The sequence below is a fragment of the Camelus ferus genome, chromosome 7, assembly GCF_009834535.1.
Source record: "Camelus ferus isolate YT-003-E chromosome 7, BCGSAC_Cfer_1.0, whole genome shotgun sequence".
Taxonomy (NCBI): Eukaryota; Metazoa; Chordata; class Mammalia; order Artiodactyla; family Camelidae; genus Camelus; species Camelus ferus.
Window position 1 is genome coordinate 9,630,589 of NC_045702.1, and position 27,143 is coordinate 9,657,731.

Here is a 27,143-nt window from a genome sequence, read left to right on the forward strand (position 1 = left end):
ATGTTCTAGAACCTGTACATGAAAGTTTATAGTAACTTTATTCATAACCACCAAAAAATAGGAACATACCAAATATCCTTCAGCTGGTGAACAGATAAACAAACTGAGGTACATTCATACAATGAATTACTACAATAAAATAAAAAAGAGTAAACTGATACAAACAGAGTAACATGGACAAACTTCAAACGTGTTATGCTAAGTGACTGAGAAGAAGACTCAAAAGGCTTCATACAGTATGATATCACTCTTATGACTTCCTGGAAGGGCAAAACTATTAGGGAAAAAAATAGATTAGTGGCTCCAGGGCCTGAGGATAGGAGGTATAGATCATACAACAGGGAACTTTTTGGAATGATGGAAATGTTTTACATTTTGATTGCAGTGATGATAATATTACTGTATGCATTTGTCAAAACTCATAAAACTATACCCTATAAATTGTGCTTAAAAAAAAAAAAAAGAGAGACAACAGCACAGGGGTAATTGAACAGGCAAGCCACAGACTGGGAGGAAATATTTCTAAAACACCTATCTGATGAAGGTCTTACATCCAGAAAATATAAAGAACACTTACAACTCAATAAAGGGAAGATTAAACAATCAGATTTTTTAAAAAAAGGTAAATTTTGAACAGACACTTCACCCAAGAAGAAAAACGGAAGGCAAATAAGCATATATTTGCTTAGTACAGGCTTAACACATTCCATCATTAAGGATACACAAACCCAAGAATGCTACTTCTAGATGTTAATCAAAGAAAATAAAAACATAGGTCCACACAAAGACTTGTACTTGAATTTTTTAGCAGCTTTGTTCATAATATCCATAAACTGGAAACAACTCAAATATCCATTAACTTGTTTTGGGGGTTTTGTTTGTTTTTTATTGTTTGCTTTTTATTGAAGTGTAGTTTCAATGTTCTGTCAACTTCTGGTGTACAGCATAACAGTTCAGTCATACATATACATACATATATTCATTTTCATACTCTTTTCATTGTAGATTACTACAAGATATTAAATATAGTTCCATGTAATATACAGTAGAAACTTGTCATTTATCTATTTTATATATACTAATTACTATCTGCAAATCTCAAGCTCCCAATTTATCCCTTCCCACCCACCTCCCACCCCACCCCCTGCCGCCAGTAACCATAAGTTTACTTTCTATGTCTGTGAGGCTGTTTCTGTTTTGTAAGTAAGTTCATGTGTCTTTTATTAGATTCCACATATAAGTGATATCATATGGTACTTTTCTTTCTCTCTGGCTTACTTCACTTAGAATGACAATCTCCAGGTCCATCCATGTTGCTGCAAATGGCATTATTTTATTCTTTTTCATCACTGAGTAGTATTCCATTGTAGGAATATACCACGGCTTCTTTACCCAGTCATATGTCAATGGACATTTAGGTTGTTTCTATGCCTTGGCTATTGTAAATAGTGCTGCTATAAACATTGGGGTACATGTATCCTTTTGAATTAAGGTTCCCTCTGGATATGTGCACAAGAATGGGATTGCTGGACCATATGGTAAGTCTATTTTTAGTCTTTTGAGGAATCTCCATACTGTTTCCATAATGGCTGCACCAAACTACATTCCCACCACTAATGTAGGAGTGTTCCCTTTTCTCCACACTCTATCCAGTATTTATTGTTTGTGGACTTTTAAGTGATGGCCATTCTGACTGGTGTGAGGTGATACCTCATTGTAGTTTTGATTTGCATTTCTCTGATAATTAGCAATACTGAGCATTTTTCATGTGCCTACTGGCCATTTGTGAATGGATAAATAAATTAGACTACCTTCATACAATGGACTACTTCTCACAATAAAAGTGAACAAACTACTGATACACACAAAAACTTGGATCAGTCTCAAAAGCCATAGATAGGTTAAGTGCAAGAAACAAGACATAAAAGTCACAGAAGACTATATACTAAGTGATCAAATTTAAATGAAATTCTAGAAAATGCAGAACTATGTTGTCAGAAAGTTGATCAGTGATTGCCAGGAGCTAGGGTTTGAGGGAGGAGACAGACAACTAAGAAATATGGGGGCGCATTCTAGGCTGATGAAAAGTTTCTCTATCATGACTGTGGTAATGGTTCCATAACTCTATACATTGGTCAAAACTCACAGTTGTACACATAACTGATGGATTTTGTTGCATATTTAAGCTTATTTTAAAAATTAAAAACAAACACTCAAAGATGATTTTTTTTAAAGGCTGAAATAGAATTTTAAACCTATAAATCAGTAGAAGGAATATAAACAAGCAAAGAATATAAACAGACAATTCACAGAATAGGAAAGTAAAATGACCACTAACCATATGAAAAGAGTTTCAATTTCAGCAGTGACATTAAACACAAATTAAAATCACAAAGAGATGCCATATCATATTCTTCAGAATGGCAAATATTTAGGTCTGATAATAAGAAATTATTATTAGAAGCAGGTGAGGATTTGGAGTAAATCAGCGTAAATTAGTACAACCCTTTAAAGATCAATTTGACAAGATCATGTAACTAGCATTACCCAGAAATTCCACTTATAGGTATCTACCCCTGAAAAATTCTCATTACGTGCACAAGAAGACATGCACATAAACATTATGTGTAATGTCATTTGTAACAGTAAAAAAGTGGAAGCAACTTACACATCTACCAATGGAAGAATGGATAAATAAATAAGAATATAGTATATTCACACACTGGGATTCTATACAGCAGTAAAATGGAATAAAGTAAACATACTTGTAGCAAGTGGATAGATCTCAAAAATATATTATGACCACTAACCTGAAGGGGCCATTCGTCCTGCCTAACAATCCTATATTTCCCCAATCCATTTCCTAGAAAACTATTTCATGTCTTCTCTTAATACAACTTCTGGCCAGAGGCTTTGAGTTTGTCCTCACTGTTTCTTTCCTGCTCTGCATCCTTTATCCTGCTGCACGTCCAGTTCTTCCTAACTGCCAGCCCTCTGAGCAACAGCAACCTCTGGCCTACCACAAGACACCTGGAGCGAGGAAATCACAGAGCCACAAAGAGGCACGTGGGCTGAAATTTCCAAAAAGCATATCCTGCAGGTGGTGGACAATGCAATACAATGCAAATTCAATTCACATCTTTGTGGGGCATCTTATGTTAAAGTTAGGACCTTGATTAAGAAGGAGAGGCCCTGAAAATTGGAATGGAGACACATGGGTAGATTCTGATGAAGCTGAGTACCTTGAACCTCTAAATTCCTCCAAGCCTCTTTGGCAAGGAGAAGTGGTCCTTCATACCCTGTCTGAGGAATGTGTAATGACTTCCCCTGAGATAGTTGCCTTACATGGGACTGCTGATGTTCCTAAGGACCCAATCCCCAAACTTCTCATCATCTAGACACGTAACCAGATTCAAATCCAGGAAAGTCCTCGGGGTCAGGCACAGTGTGGCCTGTGAAGATATGCAATACATACCAAAAGAACTACACAACTTGTCCAATTTATGTTAATAGAAAGCTGAGAAATACAGATCCCAGAATTCCCTTCTCTGTGTGGTTCTGAGTGAGAACTCGGCTAGAAAGAAGTATGTGCCACATGTGGAAGACAGAAATGAAGCAGCAGCCATTATGCTTGAAAGTCAGTGTGGTCTAAGATAATGAGAGACAGATGCAGGGATGTGGCAGCTTTAGTTTGTCCTCACTCTTCTTTTTTCCTGCTCAGCATCCAGCTCTTCTCAACTACCAGTCCTGCTGGCCAACAGCAACCCCCAGCCCACCAGGAACTTCGTTAAGAACTTAGAGGTGTAGCAGCTATGTCCACTAACCTCTACACTGGTCCACCTGTGCAGTGCCATGCCAGAAGCTGGACATTAACAGTTTTCATGATCACACTGTAGACCTGTGAGTGAATAGCTTTCAACTATATACTTAAGTTCTTTCCTTTTCATATGTCTTTTAATGAGCATTTATGAGTTTCAAGAAGAGAAACAATTTTTAGGTAATTTTAAACATTTCAAGCAACCTTCTCTAATTTGGAACACTCTAAGCTCTCTCCCAAGAAAAACAAATAAAAGGAGCACTCTTAGCCTAAAAGAATTAAAAAAAAAAAAAAAAAAGGGACTTACATCATTAGATTGAAACAATCGAGTCATTGCAAAGAAGGCTTCTGTGGCTTCCGTAGTTCCAAAATGTTCCCCCTAAGGAAAACAACTGAATTTAAAACAATTTCTTAAACTCAAAAAAAAAAAAAAAAAAAAGAAAAGAAAAGAAAAGAAAATTGAGGATTTCTTTTTGTTTCTGCAAAGATCTTTTAGAACTTAGGAGAAAAATCTCTTTATAAACATTGTGCCTCTTTACTATTTTTCTTGCTTTTAATTTATAAACCCACATAGCCAATTATCCATTCTTTATTTAAAATAACTCAGTATCACACACCATGCTATAAAAGTTCTAGAACAGTGGTCTCTAATCTTTTAACAGGAAATGTTTAATTTCCCTGTAGAACTGCTGATTTACAAGGAGGTAGAAAATGATAAAAAGTTGAGTTCCTAGTAAGAATAGGACGTTATTGTTACACTGCCTAAGAGCAGAGATCATACCTCATACATTTCTATAATCCAATGCCTACTGCAAAGCCTGACATATCATAGGAGCATAATAAACATTAAACTGTAAAAAACGATCTGTTAGGAATCCCAGAAAACATGGTAAAAAGGAACCAACTATAAGGGCAGGAATCAGATTAGCTATATAAAAGTGTGGCTTAAAGGGCTACTAATAGATCTCAAGACACTGGCTCAAGGCCTTCAAAATATGCTTGGATCAAAATTTTAATGTGCTTAATAAATCATCTGAGGATCTTCCCAAAATGCGATTCTGATTCAGTGGCTCTGGGATGAGGCCTGAAATTTTCCATTTCTAACTAGCTCCCAGTGATGCAAATGCTGCTCATCTGGGAACCACGTATTTTTGAGTAGCAAGGTGTTAGATAATTTATTTCATTAATAGTCAAAATACTGCAGATCACAGACCACCTGAAACATTACCATTTCAATATGTAATCTTCATTAACAGTAATCCTATATATTAGGCTCAATCACTTTTCACTTCAACTCTCACAAAGAATGGAACTAGTCTTCAATCTACTTGTCACAGGCATAAGAATAAGCAAATTAAAAAAAAAAAAGAATAAGTAAATTTTGATGAAAAACTTTGAAAGTTTAGGATTAAAGACAAAGTATAATAAGAGTTTACAGTCACTTAAGTCAGAGTACCCAACCTGCTTATCAGCAAGAGATTTCCTTTTCTTTCTTGCATATTTATTGAATACACAGAAGTCTATTTACTTTGGGTCATACTAGTAAACTTTAAGTCCCTACTTTTTCACTTGAAACTCAGAGAATATATGCATATGTCAACTCTGATAGAAACCTGTCTTTTTCTGTAAAGCACTACCAAGAACTAAGCAAAAAATAAAACTAAGGTTCCCAAATCTGTTCACGTAGTTGAATGTGTTTATTTATCAGACTGTGCAAGTAATTTCCTCATCAAGATAATCATATGTTTCAACAGGAGACACCCATCAAAGCAGTATTGGCTAATATAAAAACATACGCTTCTCTGAACCAACATCAACTACTCAAAACTCTGCTTACAGAATGGAGTTAGCCAACTTGGATATAATGGGTGCTATGAAAAGTTAAATCAATGTAACTTTGCCTTAAATGTTTCTAATATGACATCACAGGAGGATATGTTTGTGAACAGACATTTTATTTAAAAGCATGTACTTGTTGCTCAGTCTCCATCTGCAAACTACAAAATTTTATGTCTCTGGATGACGTCTTCAGTCATGAAACATAGTAAAGTAAAAATATTCTCATGGAATTCAAATTGGAAACCACAGTCTTCTGAGCACTGCATGTAAACCACCTAAGCTACACTGTGTGTGTGTGTGTGTGTGTGTGTAAAGCACAGTCTTCTGAGCACTGCATGTAAACCACCTAAGCTACACTGTGTGTGTGTGTGTGTGTGTGTGTGTGAATCTAAGAAACAAAATCACATTTTCTAAGGCCCTAACATCTCATGGTATTTTCTAGTCTGAAGCAACAAAACAAAATACAAGAAACGAACAAAAAATAAATTAATAAAACCACACACAAGAAAAAATAAAATAAATAACAATAAGAGCAAGTGGGATCTATGCTTCCAGAGGGCAAAAATATTTTTGTTGGTTTTGTCTGCTATAACCCCAGTGCCTGAAACACTACATAGGACACAGCAGGTATGTCATAAATATAAATGCTGAATGACTGAATGAAATCTACTCCTGAATGCTTACTATGTGTCCAGGATTATTCTCAATGCTTTACCTTTATTGTCTCAATTAATCACTACAACTTTATAAAGCAGGTATTATCATAATCCCTATTTACAGAAAAGAACATTAAGGCACAAAACAGTTCAGGTCAGAATCATACTGCTATGTGGTGGAGTAGGGGTAATAAATACAGGCATACCTCAGAGATACTGTGGGTTCGGTTCAGACCATTGCAATATATATTGCTATAATTCAAGTCACAGGAATTTTTTGGTTTCCCAATGCCTATAAGAGTTATGTTTCCACTATACTTTAGTCTATTTTGTGCAATACCATTATGTCTAAAAGAAATGTACACACCTTAATTTAAAAATACTTTATTGCTAAAAAATGCTAACCATCATCTGACAATGCAGGGTTGCCACAAACCTAAAATTTGTGTTTAAAAAAAAAAAGCAATAAAGCGAAGTGCAATAAAATGAGGTATGCCTGTATAGAATCTGAATATTAAAATCAAAGTTTTAAAACATCATTATTACATCTACCCCCCAAAAAGGATAAAATATCCACTTGGAATTTGTCTAAGATTTTGCAATATATTTTTGGAAGGACATAAAGACCTCTTAACAAATCTAAACAGCATGTTTTAACATTAACTAATACTTGTTAAATTCAAATCAATATTGAGAATCTACTATGTGCTTAGCTGGTTTGGTACCTCAAAAGTATATTTCATACTCCTTGTCCTCAAGAAATTTTATATAGTATTATGTTAATCAAACACTACAGATTTAAAATTAAGTAAATTAAAAAAAAATAAATAATTATCCTTTCCAGAAAGTACTTCACTGCATATTATGTATTGCTATTTCAGGACACAAGTCTGAGGAAAATCAAAATAATCTACCTGGTTCAATAAGTACAGAATCTTTGTAAGAATATGCAAACATCTTCTTGGATTGATGGGTGTTTCATTGAATATACGAGCCTGTGGAAACAAAAAACACTGCTATTTACAGTATATTTTCTATCTTTTCTATCACAGATTACAGAAAAATCAACTTTAATAAAGTAAGGACTATTATATATTTTAATCACAGTATCCAAATAATGTTGCTTACAGTTTTCAGTTTACTATGGTATATAATAAATCATTAGATGTGGCCCTGATTTTCCATTCTATACTCACCTCTACTTCAACTTGTGGGCTTTATTAAGCAAGAATCACAATACTTACCTACATCATTTGAATACAATGAGCTTATTATCTGTAACTTCCTTCAATAAGCTTGCCCTAAACATCTCTTTTGATATTTTATTTAAAATTCTCAACATGTGACAGAGTCTACATATTTTTGCATTTCTATAAGCTCTAGACTCTCCTGTGACAAATTACTCCTCTTCCCTCAAGTCTACGTTCTTGGAACTCAGTTACATCCTTTAATTCTTATGTTGGATCATAGCATTCCAGGGGCTCTCTGTCCACTTGTAAAACGGAACAGAAAACACACACTATATTTCTAAGCCATACCTCCTGTAAGACAGCACTCTTCTCCAGATGCCGGAAAGGATTGGAGCCACTACCTATATTATAAAACAAAACAAAAAAAAGTCTTTAATAGCTGCCCTACACAAACTTATTTACTTTCTATAGAAAGGTACTGAATGCTTGGGAAATTTCACCGAAGTGAGGTGACCACTTGGATATCACAGTCATAATCATTACTAATATGCATACAAAGTGATTAAAATCATTTGATTCTGGCACTAGTTCTGTCATTGCTAACCTGTAACATCCTGTACTTCTCTTTTGCAGAAAACCTGCCTGAAATGAGTGTCTTCCCTGTCCTCTTGTATGAATGTTACAAATATCTGTCATGTCCACACAACTAAGATTCATGAGATTGTGGTAGGGTCTTTTGGATTTACCTAAAGGAAAGCACTACTTTGTGTTTCTAACATTTATTGCGAGGCAGAAGAGTTCATCAGAGAATCATATAATCTTCAAGCTGGAAGGGACCACAGAGGTTTACTAACTCAGTCCTCGACCACACACTGTGAAAGCAGCTATCAATCATTGAGGGTTTGGGGGGTTTTTTTTGAGGTGGCTGGGCATCTTCCCATTTGCTCTGGACCAAAGACTGGTATCAAGATGAATCTCACTTTCGGATGCTTCAGTATTAAATGAGCTAGGTACCACGAACAGCCTTGCCCCAGGGAAGAGGACCGAGTAAAGGTCCCCAAGAAGATTGGGAGGTACAAGCCAACACAAAGTTCACATATACACACTGTCCCGTCGATCCCAGACCCCCTCTGGGCCTACTACTACCAGCGTCCCCCACCCACGCCTGCCCCACCCCCGTCTCTCGCGCGCGCAAACTCACTCCCTCTGCCACCTGCCATGTGCCCGCCCTTTTTGGCGGGCAGCCCACCCGCGACGAACGGGCGGAGGCGGCTCCGAGGAACTGCGCCGGAGGAGGGGGCTGGGGGCGGGGCTGCCGAGCAGCCCGAGGCGGCGCACGGGTGCCGGGGCGGGAGCGCGCGACCCGAGGGGAGGCTCCGGCGCCCGGGGGAGGGGCTAGGGGCAGGCCCCCGGCTGGAGCGGAGCGGGGCGGAGGAGGGGCCGAGATCCAACTCCGGCCCCTTGGCACACCGGCGCCCACGCCCCCAGGCCCGCAGTCCCCGAGAGCAGGTGGCGGCAGGCTGGGGAAGGGGCCCCCGCGGCCGAGGGTGGGCGTCAAAAGCCCCGCGCGTACCAGACTCCTCGTCCTTCTTGTCGAATTTTTTAATCATCTTGGACGACTTCCCAGCGCCCAGACCCACCGCAACCGTCCCAGGCTCCGCAGCCGGCAAACGGAAGAGGCTCAGGAAGACCGGCCCTGTGCTCTGGCGCCGGTTGGGCTGCCGTCCCGTCACTCGGAGAGAAGGCCCGCCCTCCCAGGCCGTGGCGGCCGCACTCACCCCCAGGGGACGTGACCACGCCCTCTCCTACGCCCCCAGCCGGGCGGAGGCGGGGCCAGGTGGAGGGCCCCCAGGCCCACGGCCACGCCCCTGCGGCGACAGGTCTCAGCCAGGGGCTAGCCCCGGCCCTCCCTGCTCGCGACCGGGCAGCCCACGCCCGGAGCGGGCAGAATGTGATTTTATTTGGTTGGCACGCCCTAGATGGCGACTTCTGCAGGCTGCTCAGTCTCTGGAGACCAGGCGAGAGGCGTGATGAGTTTACTTTCACTTAGTGACAGTGGCTTTTTTTATAATCCACTGTTGGGCCCTTCCATTGCGGAAGGTGCTCTCTCCTGGCACGGTTCTGGTGGGCTTCTCTTTCAGAAGTGGTGAAAGGGTTAATGGTTCCCACATCATCTGGGATGTTGGCAAGTCGCTCCCTGACTTCTCGGAGACTGAAACAAAGCACAGGGCACCTTCGTGAATGTGAATTTCCCGAGAGTTTAGGACACTTGATGTGAGGCATGAAAACAGACCCACTTCTAGGGCAGGGAAAGCGGGTCTTCACTCTTAGCAAGTGGGTAGATTTTGGACCACGGACTACAACTCCCAGCCTTCTTTATAACTTTTCCCTTCATCAACACGCAATTGAAATCACTGCCAGTTTAGGGTCTTCCCTGTTTAATACCACCCCTTTCAAATGATTCCATCTGCGGTCATTTTGACACTTACGTAATTCTTACTAAGATGCGTTCACTTACATCAATTGTATATTCGCATTCCTCGTAGCCTCTTCCTAAAATATGTGTTGATTTTTAGTTCTCCTGAGAGTGTAACTAAGGAACATTACTTTTTCCAAATTCTCTTTCAAACTCTGCCCATTCTTGGATGTCTCCATTGTGGGTTTTTCTTGCTCCCATCCCTCCCCACTTTTTTTGAAGCATTATACCTTGTAAATATCCCTTGGATCTGTTTTCTTATTCCTACTGCTGTCACCTTAATTCAGGTCCTATCTGTTTGTTCCTTGGACAGTCTCCTTAACCAGCCTTCCTGGCCCCCATCCAAACCATTCTCTATGTAATCTTTATTTGGATGTCTGGTAAACATGGAACATTATTGGTGGAAGGAGGTGTTGCTAGGTCCTCTTTTGCTTGAACTGGAGACACCTTCGACTTCACAGTAGATTGTCTTTGTTTAGGAAAAGCACAATAATGGGTCTTTTAGATACATAAGTAAATATCCTCTCATTTTTCTTGAGGGAAACTGTAAAGTCACCATAAAATCTAATAAATGCTGCAGACTGAGATACTAAGTGTTCTGTTTATAAATGTAAATTGAATCATGCCCTTGAAAAAAAATCAGAGAAATTCTAATCCAGATTAGATTCTAGATTCGGGAGAAATTCTTTCAGAATGGATTTAAGCTGAACTGCTGATAGTCTGCATACGGTATCATTTAAGATTTAACTCTGACTTTACTAAATGTACTGTTATGTTTGCCTTATCTGACTTGTAAAGCTCTAACCTTGTTTTCCATGTGGAGTATCCCTTGAAGGAAATAGATGTTCCTACTTATTTATTCTGGGGCTAAAAATAAACAGGCTTAGGGGAAGGAGCAACCCTCATCCCCTTCCTTGCACCAAGGGAATTGGGAGCCAAGGCAGAGACAGTGTAGATAAGCCAGGAGACTCCCTGATAAGAACGGGTAATGTGCTGAGGGCCTGCTGGAACGTAGGAAGGAACTGAGGCGGGTTTGAGGCTGAACCTAAGAGTATCCCCTTTGAAAGCAAGATAAATAACTCTCTGCCCTCCTTTAACTTTTCTCCACAGCTATGAAGTGTTGTTTAATACCACAGCTTGGTTTTAGCTGTATATGGGGAGTTAAGAGAGGCAGTAGGTGGGCATCAGGTGGGGCAGCAAATAGGTACAGGAGGAGCAGAGAAGCTTGAAGAAGCCAGGTAAGGGATGGTACCATGTGACCTCATACATCTGGAACCATGACTGTTTGGACTGAGGCTGACTGGTAGTCACTCGGATGGCCTTGTGGAACAGGTAAGTACACCTTAGGGAGTTTCAGAAATTGCTTGAGGAGAGAAACCCCATAGAAGAAATGAACATTATCTTGAAGCCACAGGCTGGTGAAGTCTGGGGACCCATTGATTGTACTTCTAGTACACAAATGTGTGTTCAGTGCTCTGAAATCCTTCAGTGAGTCCCAACCACCTGCTGGATAAAACCTAAGCCCTTATTTATGCAAATATATAAGGCCCTTCATGACCTGGCCCATCCACGGATCTCACATATTGAAAGTGCTATTATTGGTGCTTGATAAATATCTAACACTTAGTAGGTGCCCCATAAATGTTGCCAAATGAATGATGATTTGTGAGGAGCATTCTCGTTGCCCCCTCTTCTGTACAACCTTATCCCAAACCCTCACACCCCATGTCCTGCCTCAACCCCAAAGAGACTCATGGGTCTCTGAGACTTGCAGCTTATCCTTTGATCTTTCTAGAACAGCTTTCCTCGAAGTGTGATAGGCATGCCACTGGGTAGTTTTCGGTGATACATAGATAAACATTTTCTATTCTAATTTTTATGAATTTGATTAAATGGATGTCAGAGGAAAAAAAACGTAATTAGTGTATCAAACCCATAATGTCAGTGATATAATATTAGTTAGGACAAGTACCCAAAAAATCGTTTTAAAGAAAAACATTAAGTAAATAATAGGGCATATAACACATTGACCAAATCTCATAAACTGGTAGGTAATGTAGTTAGGGGAACACCATGCTAGAGCTTTCTTGAAATTTGAGGATTTAAATAGGATCCAAAACCGAGCACTACATGGGCCTCTATCAGTTCTCAGCTTCCATGCTACAAGGAAAAATAGTCTCCAGAACCTCTAAGAGAGATGCTGATTTGCCCTTGCCGCTCATCCCCATGGGCTGTCCCTCCTGCTCACATCTCCAGCTCGTAAACCATTGCTTTGAAAGAGAGAAGCTTACCGTCATTCCTCGTGTCTCTTTTACAGACAGGAGCAAAGTTCAGCTGAGGGTACATTTTTTTCTGTTTTCTCAAAGCATACGCCTTTGAATACTTCCCTTCACTCTTGAAATCCTTGTCCGTGGAAAACCTTAACAAAGAAAGTTCATTTAGTAGGTCCTAGGGTAGGGGGTTAATGGAACCAGTCACTGGATTCTCAGATTCTGGGGGAGCAGAAAGGATTAGAGTGTGTTCATTGGTACCAAGTGGTTATATTGTCCAGCGGAAGGGGTGCTTCTAGAACCTACCATCGTAAATCTGTGAAGGAACTCCAGAATCTTCTCTCTCCTCTCCGCACCAGGTGTAGGCTGCTCCTATTACTAGTTTCAAATAAAATCTCATACATGGCACATTGTTCCTGTATTACAGCCCTTAACACACACTGAGGGAAAGTTTTTTGTTGTTTCCCTTAAAGCACAGACCTTTGAATCCTTCTCTTCACCTTGAAAATCATTCTCGTGAAAAACCTTAGTTTTGCATTGCTGTTTCTCTTTTGTTAAGGTGGAAATGAGGTCAGGGGTCATGTAGGAAAGCTGTCTTATTATTATACGGTTGTCCATATCCCCTATACCCAAAAAGTGTTTGTTAAATTGTATTGAAAAGAGATAGTGATATGAATAAAGAAAAGGTAGGAAAGAGCTAGGACTTCACCTAAACCATTGTTCTTGCTTGGATGCAGGGTCCTCCAACAGTGTCACCGGGAAGATTGGTTTCAGCTCAGATCTTAACTTTTTTTTCTGAGACATCAGGGGTAGGTTCTCAGCGGGTTTGTGCTGACAACTTTCCTGCAGCAGAGGAAGGAAGAATAAATTAGGTGTAGGGGTAAGGGGTAATCTGAGTGCTCTGGGACTTACAGGCTGAATTCCACTCCTGGATTAAGCTCCAGTTCCCCTAAAATCATGCAATAAAACCTGTCAGAGAGAGAAGTAGGGACACAGAAACCCAAAGAAGAGGAAGCAGTTCTCTGAGTGGGCTAATACCTGTTTCATATCCAGATGATTTGCCCAAAGCTTGGTCAGTTTCCCAAATAATTGATTGAGCTTGCCCACTGGCCCTTTGAAGGGAATGGCAGAGGAATTTACCAGGTTTTGAAAAGGATTCAACGAGTGAACTTCTTAGGAAACCAAACATTTGGTAATAAATTGGGAAATAGACCCATGGGACTCTACCCACCTTCCTTGGAGATGGCTGCCTCATTCACATGCCATTCTCTATCTGCAGTGAAAAGGCCACAGAATGGGATGTTTTGTGAGGTAATAATTTCCTCATTATTAAAGTAATAGAATCAAAATCTTTCAGAAAGGATCTTAAGGGTCATCCAGTCTAACCATTCATCTGACACTCTTAGCCCCTCTACAGTAACACTATCAAGTGGTCAATCTGCCTATGCCTAAAAACCCAGTGTATTTAACCTTTGATCAGCTGACTGCTATCTCCCAGGAACTTCTACACTATACTCCAAACAGAACAAATCTAGCATCTCTTCCAGTGTTCTTAAATAATTTGAAGAAATCTATCACGTTCCTCCTGAGCTTCCTCTCCCTTCCCGGCTCAACTTTGCCAACACTTTGAACTTTTTTTCCATATGATATGACTTTGGGTTCCCTTTTCTCCAACTCTCATTTTAACTCATTTGAGGAAGTTGCAATTTATATTTTTCCTAATGTGTGGCAATCTGAAATGAAAATCAGATGCTAGATGTAGTAACTGCAGGACATATCCCATTAAAGTCTCTATTCAAACATCATTGCTGCTTCTGAGAGCCTTCCCTAATACGGTATCTAAAATCCCCATTCACACCCATCACTCTCTATTCCCTCATCCTGCTTTTGAGCGCTTATCATATTATACATTATCTGTACGATTGTTGGCTTGATTATGGACTGTCTGCCTACCTCACTGGAATTAAACTTCATTCCAGCAAACTTTGACTTAGTCACGGATAGATCCTTACTACCCCATAACATTGCCTGGCACATAGTAAGTGCTTAATAGATATGTGTTGAATGAATAAAAGAACGACAATTAATGACACATTTTTTTGTCATAATTAATTGACACATACTGAACTTTTTCGCTCAGAATTTTAAAACCTCTTAAAGGATACTGAACAACTTTTAATGAAAAAGAATACGAAAACAAATATATGTATATATTTGCATGACTGGGACATTACGCTGTACACCAGAAATTGACAAATTGTAACTGACTATACTTCAATAAAAAAACAAAACAAAACAACACAAAACAAATAAAGACTACTGAACCATGCTGAACCATGTTTTTTTAATTCTGTACTTGTACTCTTTAAGCTCTTCCAGTTTTGAGGAACAGGAATCCACTCAAGTTACCTCAACTAATAGGGGTTTTATGGCAACAGCACATATGCCTAGGACCTAAGACTTGGGTTAAAATCTGGCCACAAGAGAACAGAAACCTTAGCAGAGCTAGACCTCAGAGCAGAAAAATGAGAATAAAAAAGCTACTTGAAATCCAAGGCAGCATTGGCTAAGGACCACTACTGTATGAGTCTCAAGCATCAAATCATTAACAGGTTTCTGACTTTCTTCCTGTCTGCTTCCTTCTCTCTCTGGTGTGTTCACTCCTTATCTTTTCTGCATATCTTTTTTCTACCTATAGCTTCTGCTTATTCATTTCTACTTCCCAATGACTTCAACTTGCCCCCACCTTCTTCCTAATGGTTTGACTCTTTTATGGTCTCTCTATATGCCTTTCTATCATTCCTACAGCCTCAGTCTCTTCCTTTACCAATTCAGATGCCTGGAAGCAAGAATCTGATTAGCTCCAGGATTTTGGTTGTTAGTAGATGAATTGGTTTGGGTTTTAGTTTGGTTTTTGGTGTCTGTTTGTTTTGGTTTGGTGGCATACCAGTCTACGCTGTAGGTCATTAACTAGCCTATGAATTTTGCTTCACTAGGTCTGGTGTCCTCCTCTGGTCCTAGCTAGGAGTAGGGAACTAAGTCTACTTGTACAAAACAGGACCTCTTAGGTCCTATTCTTCACAAACTGTGGTAGGGCCCTTTCACTTTGAAGGCGCTGTGTGTATAACATCTACTCTGATAGACATGTCTGATCCATTCTTCAGCTTGATTGCTGGAACCCACCCTCTTCCTATACACATGCCTGGGTGTAGCAAAAGAATGCTGCTTTTGTGTATAATCTCAGGCTCACAAAAGACTGTTACCTTTGTCTAGCAAGAAAAGAAGGGGATGCAGCATAAATATTAAAAAGGCATTCTAGATATTGGGCATGTCCATCTTCTTGGATTTATTCCACATAGCACCATAAAATGACCATGCTGCCAGTCTTGGACAATCAGAGCCTTAACTCTACTAATGCAATTTAGCTGATACCACAATATACTCATGAATATGATCATGTCCCGCATGGGATCTGGAAGGCTCACAAGGTGTCAGCTGTTGGATGAGAGATCTTTTTGCACCAAGGTTACATGATAGTCTTGTATTTCCTGCTCTACCTGGAGCAAGGCAATTGTGGTGTGGCATTTGTTCCTCTCTCAGTGTATATTACCCACTACCATGAGAAACAACCAACGCACTTATGTTAAAATGGCACGAATTCTGAGACCCAAGAGACTATAGGCAATGAATTCCTTAACTCCTTTGTCAGCCTACGCCATTGGTTATTAGCATTATATCCTCCATTTGGAAAGGAATCTCTCACTGCTATTCATCTAGCAACTAAGAAAATACTAATTCCTCTCTTGGCCTTAGCGCCATCTTCTGAGAAGCCTCCGTGCCATGAAAGCGAATTGGAGGAAGAAGCGAATGCGCAGGCTGAAGCTCAAAAGAAGAAAGATAAGGCAGAGGTCCAACTGAACTTGTACACCCATGGAAGCCACAGGAGCAGAAGCAAGGAAAGCCAGAGGCCAGGGACACTAATAGATACTGTTGGACTACATGTCTACTGTCTAGAACTTGTCTCAATGGATCTGGAACATGTACCGCCATTCTGATCGCCTCGACCACCTTTAAGAGACCCATCTTGCTCATATCAAAATGGGCCCTTTTGGTCCTTTGCCCTGGACCTGTGATATTCCGGACTAGTTCTGCTCTTAGTTGTGGCTGAATGTAACGTGTACAATAAACCATCTCCTGCTATCTTAGCTGAAGGAAAAAAAAAAAAAAGAGAAAATAGTAATTCTAAATTGACCACATTTTATTGTAAGGATCTGTCTTGGGTAATTCCACTCCCAGCATCAAATCTCTGGTATAATTAGATTTTTTTGTTTGCACTCTCATTTGTCTCATTTAATTTCTTCTTGTTATATTACACCAGCTCTTAAGCTTGTCAAGATCTTTTTTAAACCATGGTTCCTAAAGTTTTCTTAAACTGATTTTCTCCACTTTCTCTGCTGTTGATTTAGGTCAATTCTTCAGCATCTCTCACCTTGACAATTATAGTAACATCACAACAAATCTGATTTTTGTCTCTTCCACAACAATCTTCCTCTCAACTTCCAAAAAAGTTCTTTCTAAAATGCAAGTTTGATTATACCTATCTCATGCCATTTGCTCTCTTACATCTCCCTAAATGCACTTCACTTCTCCAGTCTCCATGCCTTTGCCCTTCCCACTGATTGGAATATTCTCCTATTCTTTCGTCAGGTGTCACATCCTCCGTAAAACCTCCCTGATTACTTCCTTTCCCCTAACAAAGATACTCTTCACTACTGTATATTAGTGTGTCCTGTATATTCTATTATTTGTATATCCTGGTATAATTACTTTTTATATCTCATTTATTGATTGTCTCTCCTGTTAGACTCCAAGTCTTTCAGGTTGGAAACTGTCCTATAATCATCTTTATATTTTAGTTCTTAGCTTAGTTATGTCTCCAGCAATTGTTTATTGAATTGAATTTGAACTTCTTTTGTGTACAACAGAGTCCCAAACATCTGGCCACTGTGATAGTAAATTTTCTGTTCCTCTTCCTTTCTGACACCCAAAAGCAATGGAGTAGAGCATAATCCTTTACCCCTTTCCCATTTAGGTACTCGTTTCTGTTCCTTATTCCTCATTTCCTGATGTATCTGTTGCTACTCTATACTCAACTAGAAAGCCAGTGGCTAATTTACCCTTTTAAAATTACAAACTAAATATCTTTGGCCAAGGAGAGACAATTTTGAATTAAGATCCTCTTTTCTCCATGCAATGAAGTTTCATGACCCAAGATCGTACAACTCCAATTCTGAGTATTTCCCAGGCCCTCAGAGTCTGTTTGGTGAAGCATGTCGCAAAGAATAAGAGGGAAGAGGTTGGCTCCTGAGTTCCATCCTCCATGTGAAGTCAGCTCCCTTCTTCAAGCTGACTCCTAATTCTTTAGGGTCCTAACTCAGAGTGCCAGGAAATTTCCCCAGGTACCATTACCTTAAGCAGTAACTCCTTCGAGAAGTATTTTGGTGTGTCGTCCTTTCCTTGATGGTCAGTTGGGCAGGGAGGTGGGTTGTTGGTCAGAATCAGTAAAGTCTTATCCTGATCATACTCTGTTACTTTTAACATGAAACTTTGGATTTTCCTGTTTCGAGCCAGGAATTTATGCAGCGCAGTGGGCTTCATAGGCTCATAGTACTGGGCCTGAGCAGACAGAAAGGTTTCCAGAGAGACAGAAGGATTAGATCAAGAGAAAAGTAACAAATCAGTTGGCTAATCTTTTGCCTCTGTGGTGTAGGGACAGAGGCTGGGCAGGGCTGGACAAATCTGCTCTGAAATTTAAAAGAAAATGTCTGAAACTCTCCATCCCTTTCTTTTCTCAGAGTATTCCCCACAAATAGACCAAGGGGCTGGGGAAATGAGATGGAAAGATTCCCACAACAAAAAGAGCAAGATGACTTAATTCTTGTGAAAAAGTGTAACATTGTGCCCAACGCAATAGGGCAAGCAGAAGTTTCTATGTTAAACCTAAATGGCCTTCTCTACAATTCGCTCTGAGGCAGAAGGGAGAAATGGCCAGAGACCAAATCTCCTTTGTCAGGGAGTCCTGGAGGGCGCAGAGGGCAGGCAACACAGCCCTTATCAGCATCTTCCCACCCACCAGTGTTTCTCCACAGGCACAACCACGTTACTATGCATAATAGCACCACGTTAAAAAAGGAAAAGCAGTCACAAAAGACAGCGTGTCACTTAACATGTGGTGGAGGAAGGGGCAGTCCCACTAAATTTGCTTTTCCATCAGTAGGAGGAAGGCAGAGGATTAGAGAGGGAGGAAGGGAGAGGAAGAGAATAGAATGCTTCCTGATTATAAACATGTTTTCTCAACTTAAAAAAAATCAGCTGCAGTGTCCACCTTCTTCCCAGCCCTCTCCCACCTCCCTCATCACCATTCCCAGCATAGTGTCCTAGGACAGCTCTGCTTCCCTGTCTGGGGAGGATGCACAGTCACAGAAGGTGGTGGCCCTCAGAGGCATTCAGGATACTCTGCAGCACATCACAGTACCGCTGCTGAAACTTGCTCTTAGAGATCTTGGGGGAGTGCTTTTATCACCTACCAAATTAGGATGGACCGTGTAATGCTGAAGTTTCTCCAGAACAAATTTTGATTGCCCGACTGCATCAAAAATCTAGAGACAATAATCAAAATTAGTAGTTTCAAGTGGCACCTTGTCTAAATAATATTCCATTCCTTCCCTTCCCTTAGTCTTGCTAACATCTGATCTCTAACTTAAATTAAGCGAGAAGAACTTCACGTCCTGTGCCTTGGGTTTCTGGAACGAGGCAGAGCTAGGTTCTAAGACATCCTGACAGGGAGGCTCGTGCGTGGAAATGTGGCCCAGCTTTGTGAAATGCTAAGAGCTGTTAGGAGGTGAAGCAGGCAAGAGCATCACCAGAGTTCAGACGGGGACAAATCATGCCAAGGGCTCACACCTCTTTCTTCTGCCCTTTCTATTTCTAGAGGAGGGAAATTAGGTGAAAATCAACCTGGAGGACACCCTTTAAGGAGAAAAGCAAGTTACAAAAGGGCAATAACCTAAGGGTTGTGAGTGGAAGCAAGCCCTGGGGATAACTGCTTACTGAGCTGGGGGCACACAGAGGAAGGGAGAAGGCATGGTGTAGTTTGCATTTTTGAATATTTGTGCGATATATGATTTTTCCAGTAATGTGGCAAAAGTAACTGAATTTTGGTTGCACTTGGCTGCCACTTTGCATTTTTCTGCCAGTGGTTGTGCTGGTGATTGGCAGCCTGAGTATCCAGTCTGGTGGTAGAGTTGCTGGGCCTCCTCCATCTCCTTCTGCTGACCCCAGGGTTGTTGCCTGGCCTCTAGTTTAGCCCTAGGTTATATAAGGATGAATCAAGGGGATGAGAACACAAGGAGACAGAAGCTCTGAGTTACCTCCTTTGGGCTTGGCCTAGTGAGAAATCAGAGAAGAACAATCCTGTATGTGGATACGCATTTCTAAAGACAGCCATGCCCCCCAAGGAGGTGGTACCGTAAGATGGGGTTCAGAAGAAAAGGCACATGCACTGAACAGGTGAATACAGTGAGAAGGTGAATGGAGAAGAGGGAGGTAGTAAAAATGGGACAGAACTGTGCGATGAGGACAGGTGTTATGCTCCAAGAAAAAACGCCAGCAGTTGGCAATTCCCAGGGGTTGGAGGAGGACTAAAAGGAGGACCAGCAGAGCCATGCCATACATTCCTTTGGGGATGGTGGGATGAAATAGGGAATAAATCCAAAGATGCAATGATTTAATTTGTATTACCTTTTGTAAAACCGAAGTCCCTTTGTTTTAAACAAAAATATATTTGAAAAATCTGCTTCGTAGAAATATATATATTTTAAAATCCCAGAAGTTTTGGAACAATTTATTTGAGGGAAGATATGAAAACTTTTCTTTTACAGTTTTTTAAAAAATTAATTTTAGGAGGGTAAGTCTCTGGGGAAAATGATTTTACTCCCCAATTCTTCTGGGTTCCAAATTAGTCTCCAACAGTTGACTAAATCCACAAGAGTGTCCAAATTGGACTATGTATTTAGTTTTATGTTGAATTGCACCATCTCTGGCTGATGAAATAAAAGTTGGCCTGGAATATTCACTTGAATGTGATAAACCTAGGGAAGCAACCAAGCTACCCAAGGAGTTTTGCTGCAAGAAGCGACTACAAAATCTAGCTAAGTCAGGGTTTAACACTCGCCCGTGCCCCAAAACAGATTTCTGGTCCCTGGGTGTTGAACCCTGATTCATTGCTGATATGTCCCTGTCTCTTCCCTTTTCTATGTCTCTGTTTCTCTTTCATAAAATTAGACAAGTTAACCTTACTTTTTATATACATCTGGATACATTTTTGCTTTTCAACAGGAAGTTTGTGAGACTAGCTTCTAAAGCAATTCCAAAGAAAGATTATAAATGAAAATTGCTAATGCTCTTTCTTACCTCATCACTGTCAACAATCGTTTCTTTCTCAAGTTCAACTGGGCTAGTTCTTGACGTCCTTGATTTGCCATATTGAAACCTGAAAAAAGAGGACAGAATATCCAGTTGTTTTTTTCTTACTCGGAGGCTTGGTCTTCTACATGTTCTCAATCTCCTTCAAAGTTTGGGGACCTGACCTAGAAGAGCCCAGTTTGGGCGATCACTAATTCCATATGCATAGGTACTGAAGAATAGGACTCATTATTCAGCTTGCAATCCTGGCGGAAAACAAAACCTCAGTTTCAAGGGTTAAGTAAGTGGGACCTCTTGGAGACATGATAACAACTGATAAGTTGATTTCTTCTAAAACAGAGGTTTTGAGAAATGCAAATTCAAACCACAATGACCTAACACCTCACACCTGTCAGAATGGCTATTATCAAAAAGGACACAACAAATGTTAGGAAGATGTGGAGAAAATGGCATTCTCATACACTGTTTGTGGGAATGTAAATTGGTGCAGCCACTATGGAAAACAGCACAGAGGTTCCTAAGAAAAACTAGAATTAGAACTACCATAAGACCTAGCAATTCCACTCCTGGATATACATCCAAAAAAAAAAAAAAAAAAAAACCCTGGAAATACTAAGCCAAAAATATCCATGCACCCCAATGTCCATAGCAGCATTATTTACAATTGCTAAGATATAGAACCAATGTAAGGGTCCATCAACAGGTAAATGGATAAAGAAGATGTCGTATATATATACAATGGAATACTACTCAACCATAAAAAAGAATGAAATTTTGCCATTTGCAACAACATGGATAGACTTAGGAGGTATTACACTAAGTGAAATAAGTCAGACAGAAAAAAATAAATATTATATAATATTACTTATATGTGGAATCTAAAAAATATAACTAGGGGATATAACAAAAAAGAAACAGACTCATAGATATAGAGAACAAACTAGTGGTTACCAATGGGGAGAAGAAAGTGGAGAGGGGCAAGACAGGGGTAGGGGATTAAGAGGCACAAACTACTATGTATAAGAAAAATAAGCTACAAGGATATGTTGCACAACACAGGGAATAAAGCCAGTACTTTATAATAACTATAAATAGAATATAACATTTAAAAATTGTGAATCACCACGTTGTACACCTGAAATTTTATAATATTGTACATCAACTATACCTCAGTTAAAAATATAAGGGTTTTAGACCACTCAAGGCAGTGGTCTGGTAGACAGCTTAAGCAAATTCTTCTGGGCAACTGGACCATCATAATACCTTTAAAGACCACCGAATGTTTTGAATGCCTACCTGCCTATTCTTTTCTACATGGGAATGGCTCTGCCTTTGCCAACAATTAGCCAGTGATTCCATGAGAAGGAATATAGTTAGTGGAACTTCACAACTAAATTTCCTATTCTTACTGATTGTACTTGGATTACTGGCTTCCTCATGTACCTAACCACATCTAAGCTTCCCTACCTAGAATTAAGGTAGTAAAAATAATCATCAGTGGCAACTATTCTCATAATCTATATTTTCACTTACTTTCCCATTACCCCTCTCCAGATACCAGTTCCCCTTGGGGAAAAGAAGGAGAGGGGCAAAAGTTGCAATATTTACTAACAAAGTATTTTGGACTCCTTGACTGATTCTTATTAAACCCATTCACTGCCTGAACATAGTGAAAGATACTCATCAATAAGACTGGGTTAGTGATTAAAATAAATGGCCTGCTTTCTCACTGGAGGTTAAACTAGCTTAAATTAAGTCAGATCCTGGAACTGCCTCAACTAGACCTCTCTCCTTTAAAAATGAGGGTGGCAGAGTAAGGGCCAAAATAAGAAAAGCAGAAACAGCCAAGCTATGTAGTTGGTAGGTCAACTCGCTATGGCATGGTACAACAATCCTAAATCCAGAATCAAACCCCATCCAAGGATGGCTCACTTCCATCTATTGCTGGCCACCAGCTGCATCATTGACTCAGGCTAGAGGTCTTAAAAATAGTCCCAAGGGGAGCTGGTGACATATTGTGGATAGACTAAAATAAATGCATCCCCACTAAACATCTTAAAGTTGGTGCCCTTTTGATGAGTCCTGTTACCTTAAGTTATCTAATAATTAATAATGTGTTATAATATGTATTATAGCACTTTTCAAAAATGATTCTCTGGTATCTAAAAGGCAGCACAGGATCCCAGACACTCGTCTTCAAGGCCAATTTAAGGCATAGTGCTGCATGAAAAATGCTCCTTCAGCCCAGCGGTGTCCACCTCTGACAGCCTGCTGCTTTCTTTTTGCTGAAGCTACTCTGGCTACTGCATGAAGCACAGACCAAGATCTGGTGTTTGATCCGAGGACAGCCAGTCAATTAAAATGTTTTTAATGAGTGTCTACTCTGACTAGCACTGTTCAAAGTGATGTGGGCTACAAAATAAGTCTGTATAAGAAGGTATTCATAACGTAGTCGGGCAAACAAGACCACACACTTGGCATATCTCTTTCGGCCCATTGCTCTTCCACTGCTGAGTGGGCCAACACAAGGCAGGTATTCACTCAGAGGCCAAACTCAGTGCCTCTAAATAGTCCACATTCTGCAGGGGTTCAGTTCGATCCAAACATTCTTCCCTTAGCACGTTCTGTGTGCCCGGCGCCTTCTTGATCCTGGATGGGAAACAAGAGAAGACCCATCAATGCTGCTGTGAATGTAGAAAATGCACAAGATGTGATGATCCTTGCCCTCAAGAACTTAAGTTTAGTTGGTAAATGCAGGGAGGGAAGAGGAAGTGATTGTTAAATGTGGAACACTAATGACAAATACATGCTAACATATTAGGTAAGTCACTTCATCTCCCGGGGCCTCAATTTCCTCATCTGTTAAAAGTGGAGAGTTAACCAAATGATTTAAAGGTGACATTCTGAGTCCATGATCATGGTGAGACTTACCTACATAAAGAGCTGAAATAAAATCAATTCGTGTGTCAGTTGTGGGGGAAATTTGGAAGAGCAGCCATCCTTTAATGTATACCTCCCCTCCCCCAATAAAATCATACTTTCCCAGATGTTAGGCCTGAGAAGCTGGGAATAGTGTGTGTATATTTTGGTGTGGGAAGTGGGTGGGACAGGGAATTGCTACCTCTTTGATACAGACAATTTCAAATGGAAGACAAAAGTCAATGAGGTGGAATCTACCATTTAGAGAAAAGACAGGCTAGTGAGGCTTGAGGTGGTTGCTTCCCAAAGGACTTGGAGCTTGAGCTGGGCCTTGTAGGGTGGTGTGTGAAGTGGCCTGACTGGAAGGTTATTTGATTTGGGTTTTGGCTTTGTTTTGTTGCTATTGTTGTTTTCAGCAGTAAGACAAAAAGTGGAGAGACAGCATGAAATCAAATTATGGGGGCCCTGACAATTCAGTGGAGCTTTGATAAGGACTATTAGCCCAAGCTGCTAGAAAGCCCATGGGTTTGGAGGGAAGACCTGTGTTAGTTTTAAGAGTGTTCAGTTTATGTCTAGTTTGGTTGTCTAGGCAGGAGTCCTAAATGTGATTGTCTAGAATGCGTAACTCCACTGAGAAACCTCTGAAAGTTCCCTTCAAGGGAAATAGACCAGGGGGCTTTTCACCCTTTCCTCACCTTCAGCTTTTCTGGAATTGTGAGTCCAGCTCATGTGTAAACTGAAATGAAATTAAATAGGAGCCAACAAATTGGGAGGTACAAGTCTTGTGCTGCTTGCCTGCAACCCAGGGTGGGGAAAAAACACACACACAAACAAAAAAACTACACCTAAAATAAGAATTGAAAGATCTGGTGTACAATACCTTGAGGGACATCAGGAAGTCTTTGTTCAAGGAGAAAGGGAAGATTCCTTGACATGGAAACTATCCATTTTGAAAATGTTCTAGAAGAGACACAGGGAATTTGTGATGAAAAGGCAATCTAGAATGCTGAGGTGTTCTATGTTGGAGTCAGAGACTTTAAAAAAATCTGCTCCAATCTGCTCCAATTTGTTTTTCTAATCTATGACTTCCCAACACACACACACACACACACACACACACACACTGACCTTTTCACTGTATCTTAACCAATGTTAATCTTCCTTAGCCAATGTTTTCACCCTATTCTTCAACCACAGTGAGCATTTCTCTTATGCTCCAAACTTAAAACTCTCTCCCCAACCTCTTCAAACCATCCGAGTCGTCTTCTCTTTTTATGCTCCTCGGCAGGCTTTGCTTTTTCAGAGAAGACTTTCCACATCAATCCAATCCCAAACGCTAGCCTCCAGGTACTTTTTTTGCGCATGCAATTATATAGTAAGTGGTTGTTCTACCTGTACTTTTCTTATGTGCAGGTTGTTTGCCTCCTAGGCAATCAGCTCCTTGAAAGTGAAATATGAATTTCACATATATTTGTTCCACCCACAGTGCTTTGTATATTAGGCATACAAAATTAATATTTGTTTATTTCAATATATTTACCAAACATTTATGATATGTTAGGCACTGTCCTAAGTAATGGGAACCAAACGTAAATCATATGTAGTCTTCAGCCTCAAAGAGCTCAGAGTTTAACTGGAAAGACAGACAAGGAAAGAGTTGAATGCAACACATTGCAATGCCAATGTTAGTGATAAGTTCGGGACGCTATCGGAGCAGAGAGGAAAAGCACTTAACCTTGATGAGAAGAGACTGGGAGAGGTTTGACACTAATCCCTAAACTGAGCCTGCAAAAATGAGTGTGAGTTAACCAAGTGAAAAGAAAAGAAAACAGGCATTTGAGAAAGAGGGAGCAACATAAGCAAAAACATGAACCTAGAACAAAGCATGGCTTCTTTAGCAGAATTGCCAGTGACCATAGTATGCCTGGAATATAAGATTTAATGAAAAGGTAGCAAGAGATGAGACTAGAGAGGAAGCCAGGGTCCAAATCCTAGAGTGAAGTCCCTAATAGAAGCTTGTAGGTTATTCAGTGAGTAATGAAGAACTCTTGGGGGGTGTTAAGTCAGGGTACATTGAACAATACGTATTTTTAAACTGTGGAAATGGTGGCAGTGTGAACTATAGATTGGAAAGATGCAGAGGCCTTTGAGAAGGCTGTGGCAGTACTGAGCAAGGGTTGAGAAGTTATAAGGGTCTGAAGTGGTTGCAAATTTTTGTCACTCACCCTTGTCTCCTACCCCTGGATGACTTATTAAAAGATCGCTGACCAGATTCTCTCTGTTAGGAATTTGAAAGTTTGATAAAGACAGAGAGATGAAAGATGATTGTAGCTGAGTTACCTTATACAATGTCTCAGACAGAAAATTTGAGCTCCACCTGCCGAGGTCCCCAGAGATGCCCCAGATCAAGTCCTCCCTGAAGCGTGGTTATTCAGTTTTCCCTTCAATTCTGTGAGCTTTCCCAATGTCTTTTCAAACAATCATCCCCCTTTTTGCTTAAAGTAGTCAGTTTATTTCTGTTGTTTGCAACCAAAATAACCTAAACTAATATATGCTCTACAACAAGATAGTGACAGTGAAGAAGGACAAAAGAAGGATATCTGAAAGAAGTTAGGAAGGTAAAATTAATAGGACTTGGTAACTAATAGGATCCATGGGCTCATGGATATTATAGTCACATTTCTAGCTCAGCTATATGAGTCAATGTAGGTGCAATTTACCAAAGTATAGAATAAAGGAGATGGAGTCAGTTTGGGAAGTAAATGATGAATTTTGGATTTGGTCAATTGAGTTTGGTGCAGGTGGGGACAGTGTTTAGTAAATGGTTTAAAATATGGTTCTGGAGCTCAAGGGAGAGAGAGGTTCGGGGAAGAATTACACATTTGGGAATCAGCTTCAATTATATGTGCTAGTTGAAGCCATTGGAGTAGATGAGATCAAGCAGGAGAAACGGTGAGCTGAAAAAGAGACTAAAGCATAGGAACAGAGCCTCAGACAAAGCAAACACCAAAGGAGAGCCTCACGAGTGGACGGTGTAAAGGACACTGAAAGGCGTGGCCAGAGGTTGGAGAACCAGGAGAAAGGAGCTACAGAAATCATGGAAAGAGATGAGAAAAAGGAAGAGAGCCTTGACCTTAAAGCATTGAAATTGCAACTTTTGAAGATATAGAAAAAGACTTAAAACTCACGCAAAGTACCAAAGCTTAATGAACAAGCCCGTGTTGCCTGTTATAAGGCAGATAAATCAGATCGAAACAAGCTACTAGGCTTGAGTTCATGGCAGAGCCAGGATTTGCTTGAACAGAGAGGATCTGAGGGAAGATAATGTGAATGTATCACACATTCCCCACTGATTATCTTCTTTCCAAATCCTTCTTCCCATACATCAAACCAAAGCTCAGGTTGATCTATGTTGGGACCTAAGAATGGTTCCTCCTCATCCCTTCACATCCACTACTTTCCACGTCTAGATGGAGACCTCACACCCCAGAG

The 27,143-nt window shown here is 40.3% G+C and overlaps 2 protein-coding genes across 4 annotated transcripts in view; both read right to left on the reverse strand.

The window, feature by feature from the left end:
• The window catches only part of COPG2 (COPI coat complex subunit gamma 2), a 126,110-nt gene extending 116,909 nt beyond the window's left edge, over positions 1-9,201 (reverse strand). For 2 of the 3 annotated variants that reach the window (XM_032483342.1, XM_032483344.1), the window contains exons 1-4: positions 9,076-9,201; positions 7,851-7,903; positions 7,227-7,307; positions 4,125-4,196 (exon numbers count right to left, since the gene is read on the reverse strand). In XM_032483342.1, coding sequence (XP_032339233.1) covers positions 4,125-4,196; positions 7,227-7,307; positions 7,851-7,903; positions 9,076-9,112 — 243 coding nt within the window. In that variant the 5' untranslated portion in view covers positions 9,113-9,201. Of the gene's footprint in view, positions 1-4,124; positions 4,197-7,226; positions 7,308-7,850; positions 7,904-8,703; positions 8,785-9,075 lie in introns of those variants that run through there. The other variant, XM_032483343.1, reaches the window with a different exon arrangement.
• A 343-nt stretch (positions 9,202-9,544) lies between these two features.
• On the reverse strand, positions 9,545-23,393 carry TSGA13 (testis specific 13). The gene is made up of 7 exons (XM_032483346.1): positions 23,207-23,393; positions 20,721-20,799; positions 18,836-18,907; positions 17,718-17,924; positions 12,958-13,091; positions 12,270-12,397; positions 9,545-9,714 (listed from the first exon to the last, which is right to left on the reverse strand). Exons 1-7 carry the CDS (start codon positions 23,227-23,229, stop codon positions 9,545-9,547), a joined length of 813 nt encoding a protein of 270 aa, XP_032339237.1. The 5' UTR covers positions 23,230-23,393.
• Between the last annotated feature and the right edge of the window lie 3,750 nt (positions 23,394-27,143).

Coding starts and splice junctions, on each gene's coding strand:
- TSGA13 (XM_032483346.1), bottom strand. CDS start 23,229: ATGGGCCGAAAGAGATATGCCAA. Junction 20,800..23,206: donor GGCCGAAAGAGATATGCCAA/GTGTGTGGTCTT, acceptor CTCTTTTTTCAG/GTTTCAATATGGCAAATCAA. Junction 13,092..17,717: donor CGAAGGAGTTACTGCTTAAG/GTAATGGTACCT, acceptor CCTCTGCTGCAG/GAAAGTTGTCAGCACAAACC.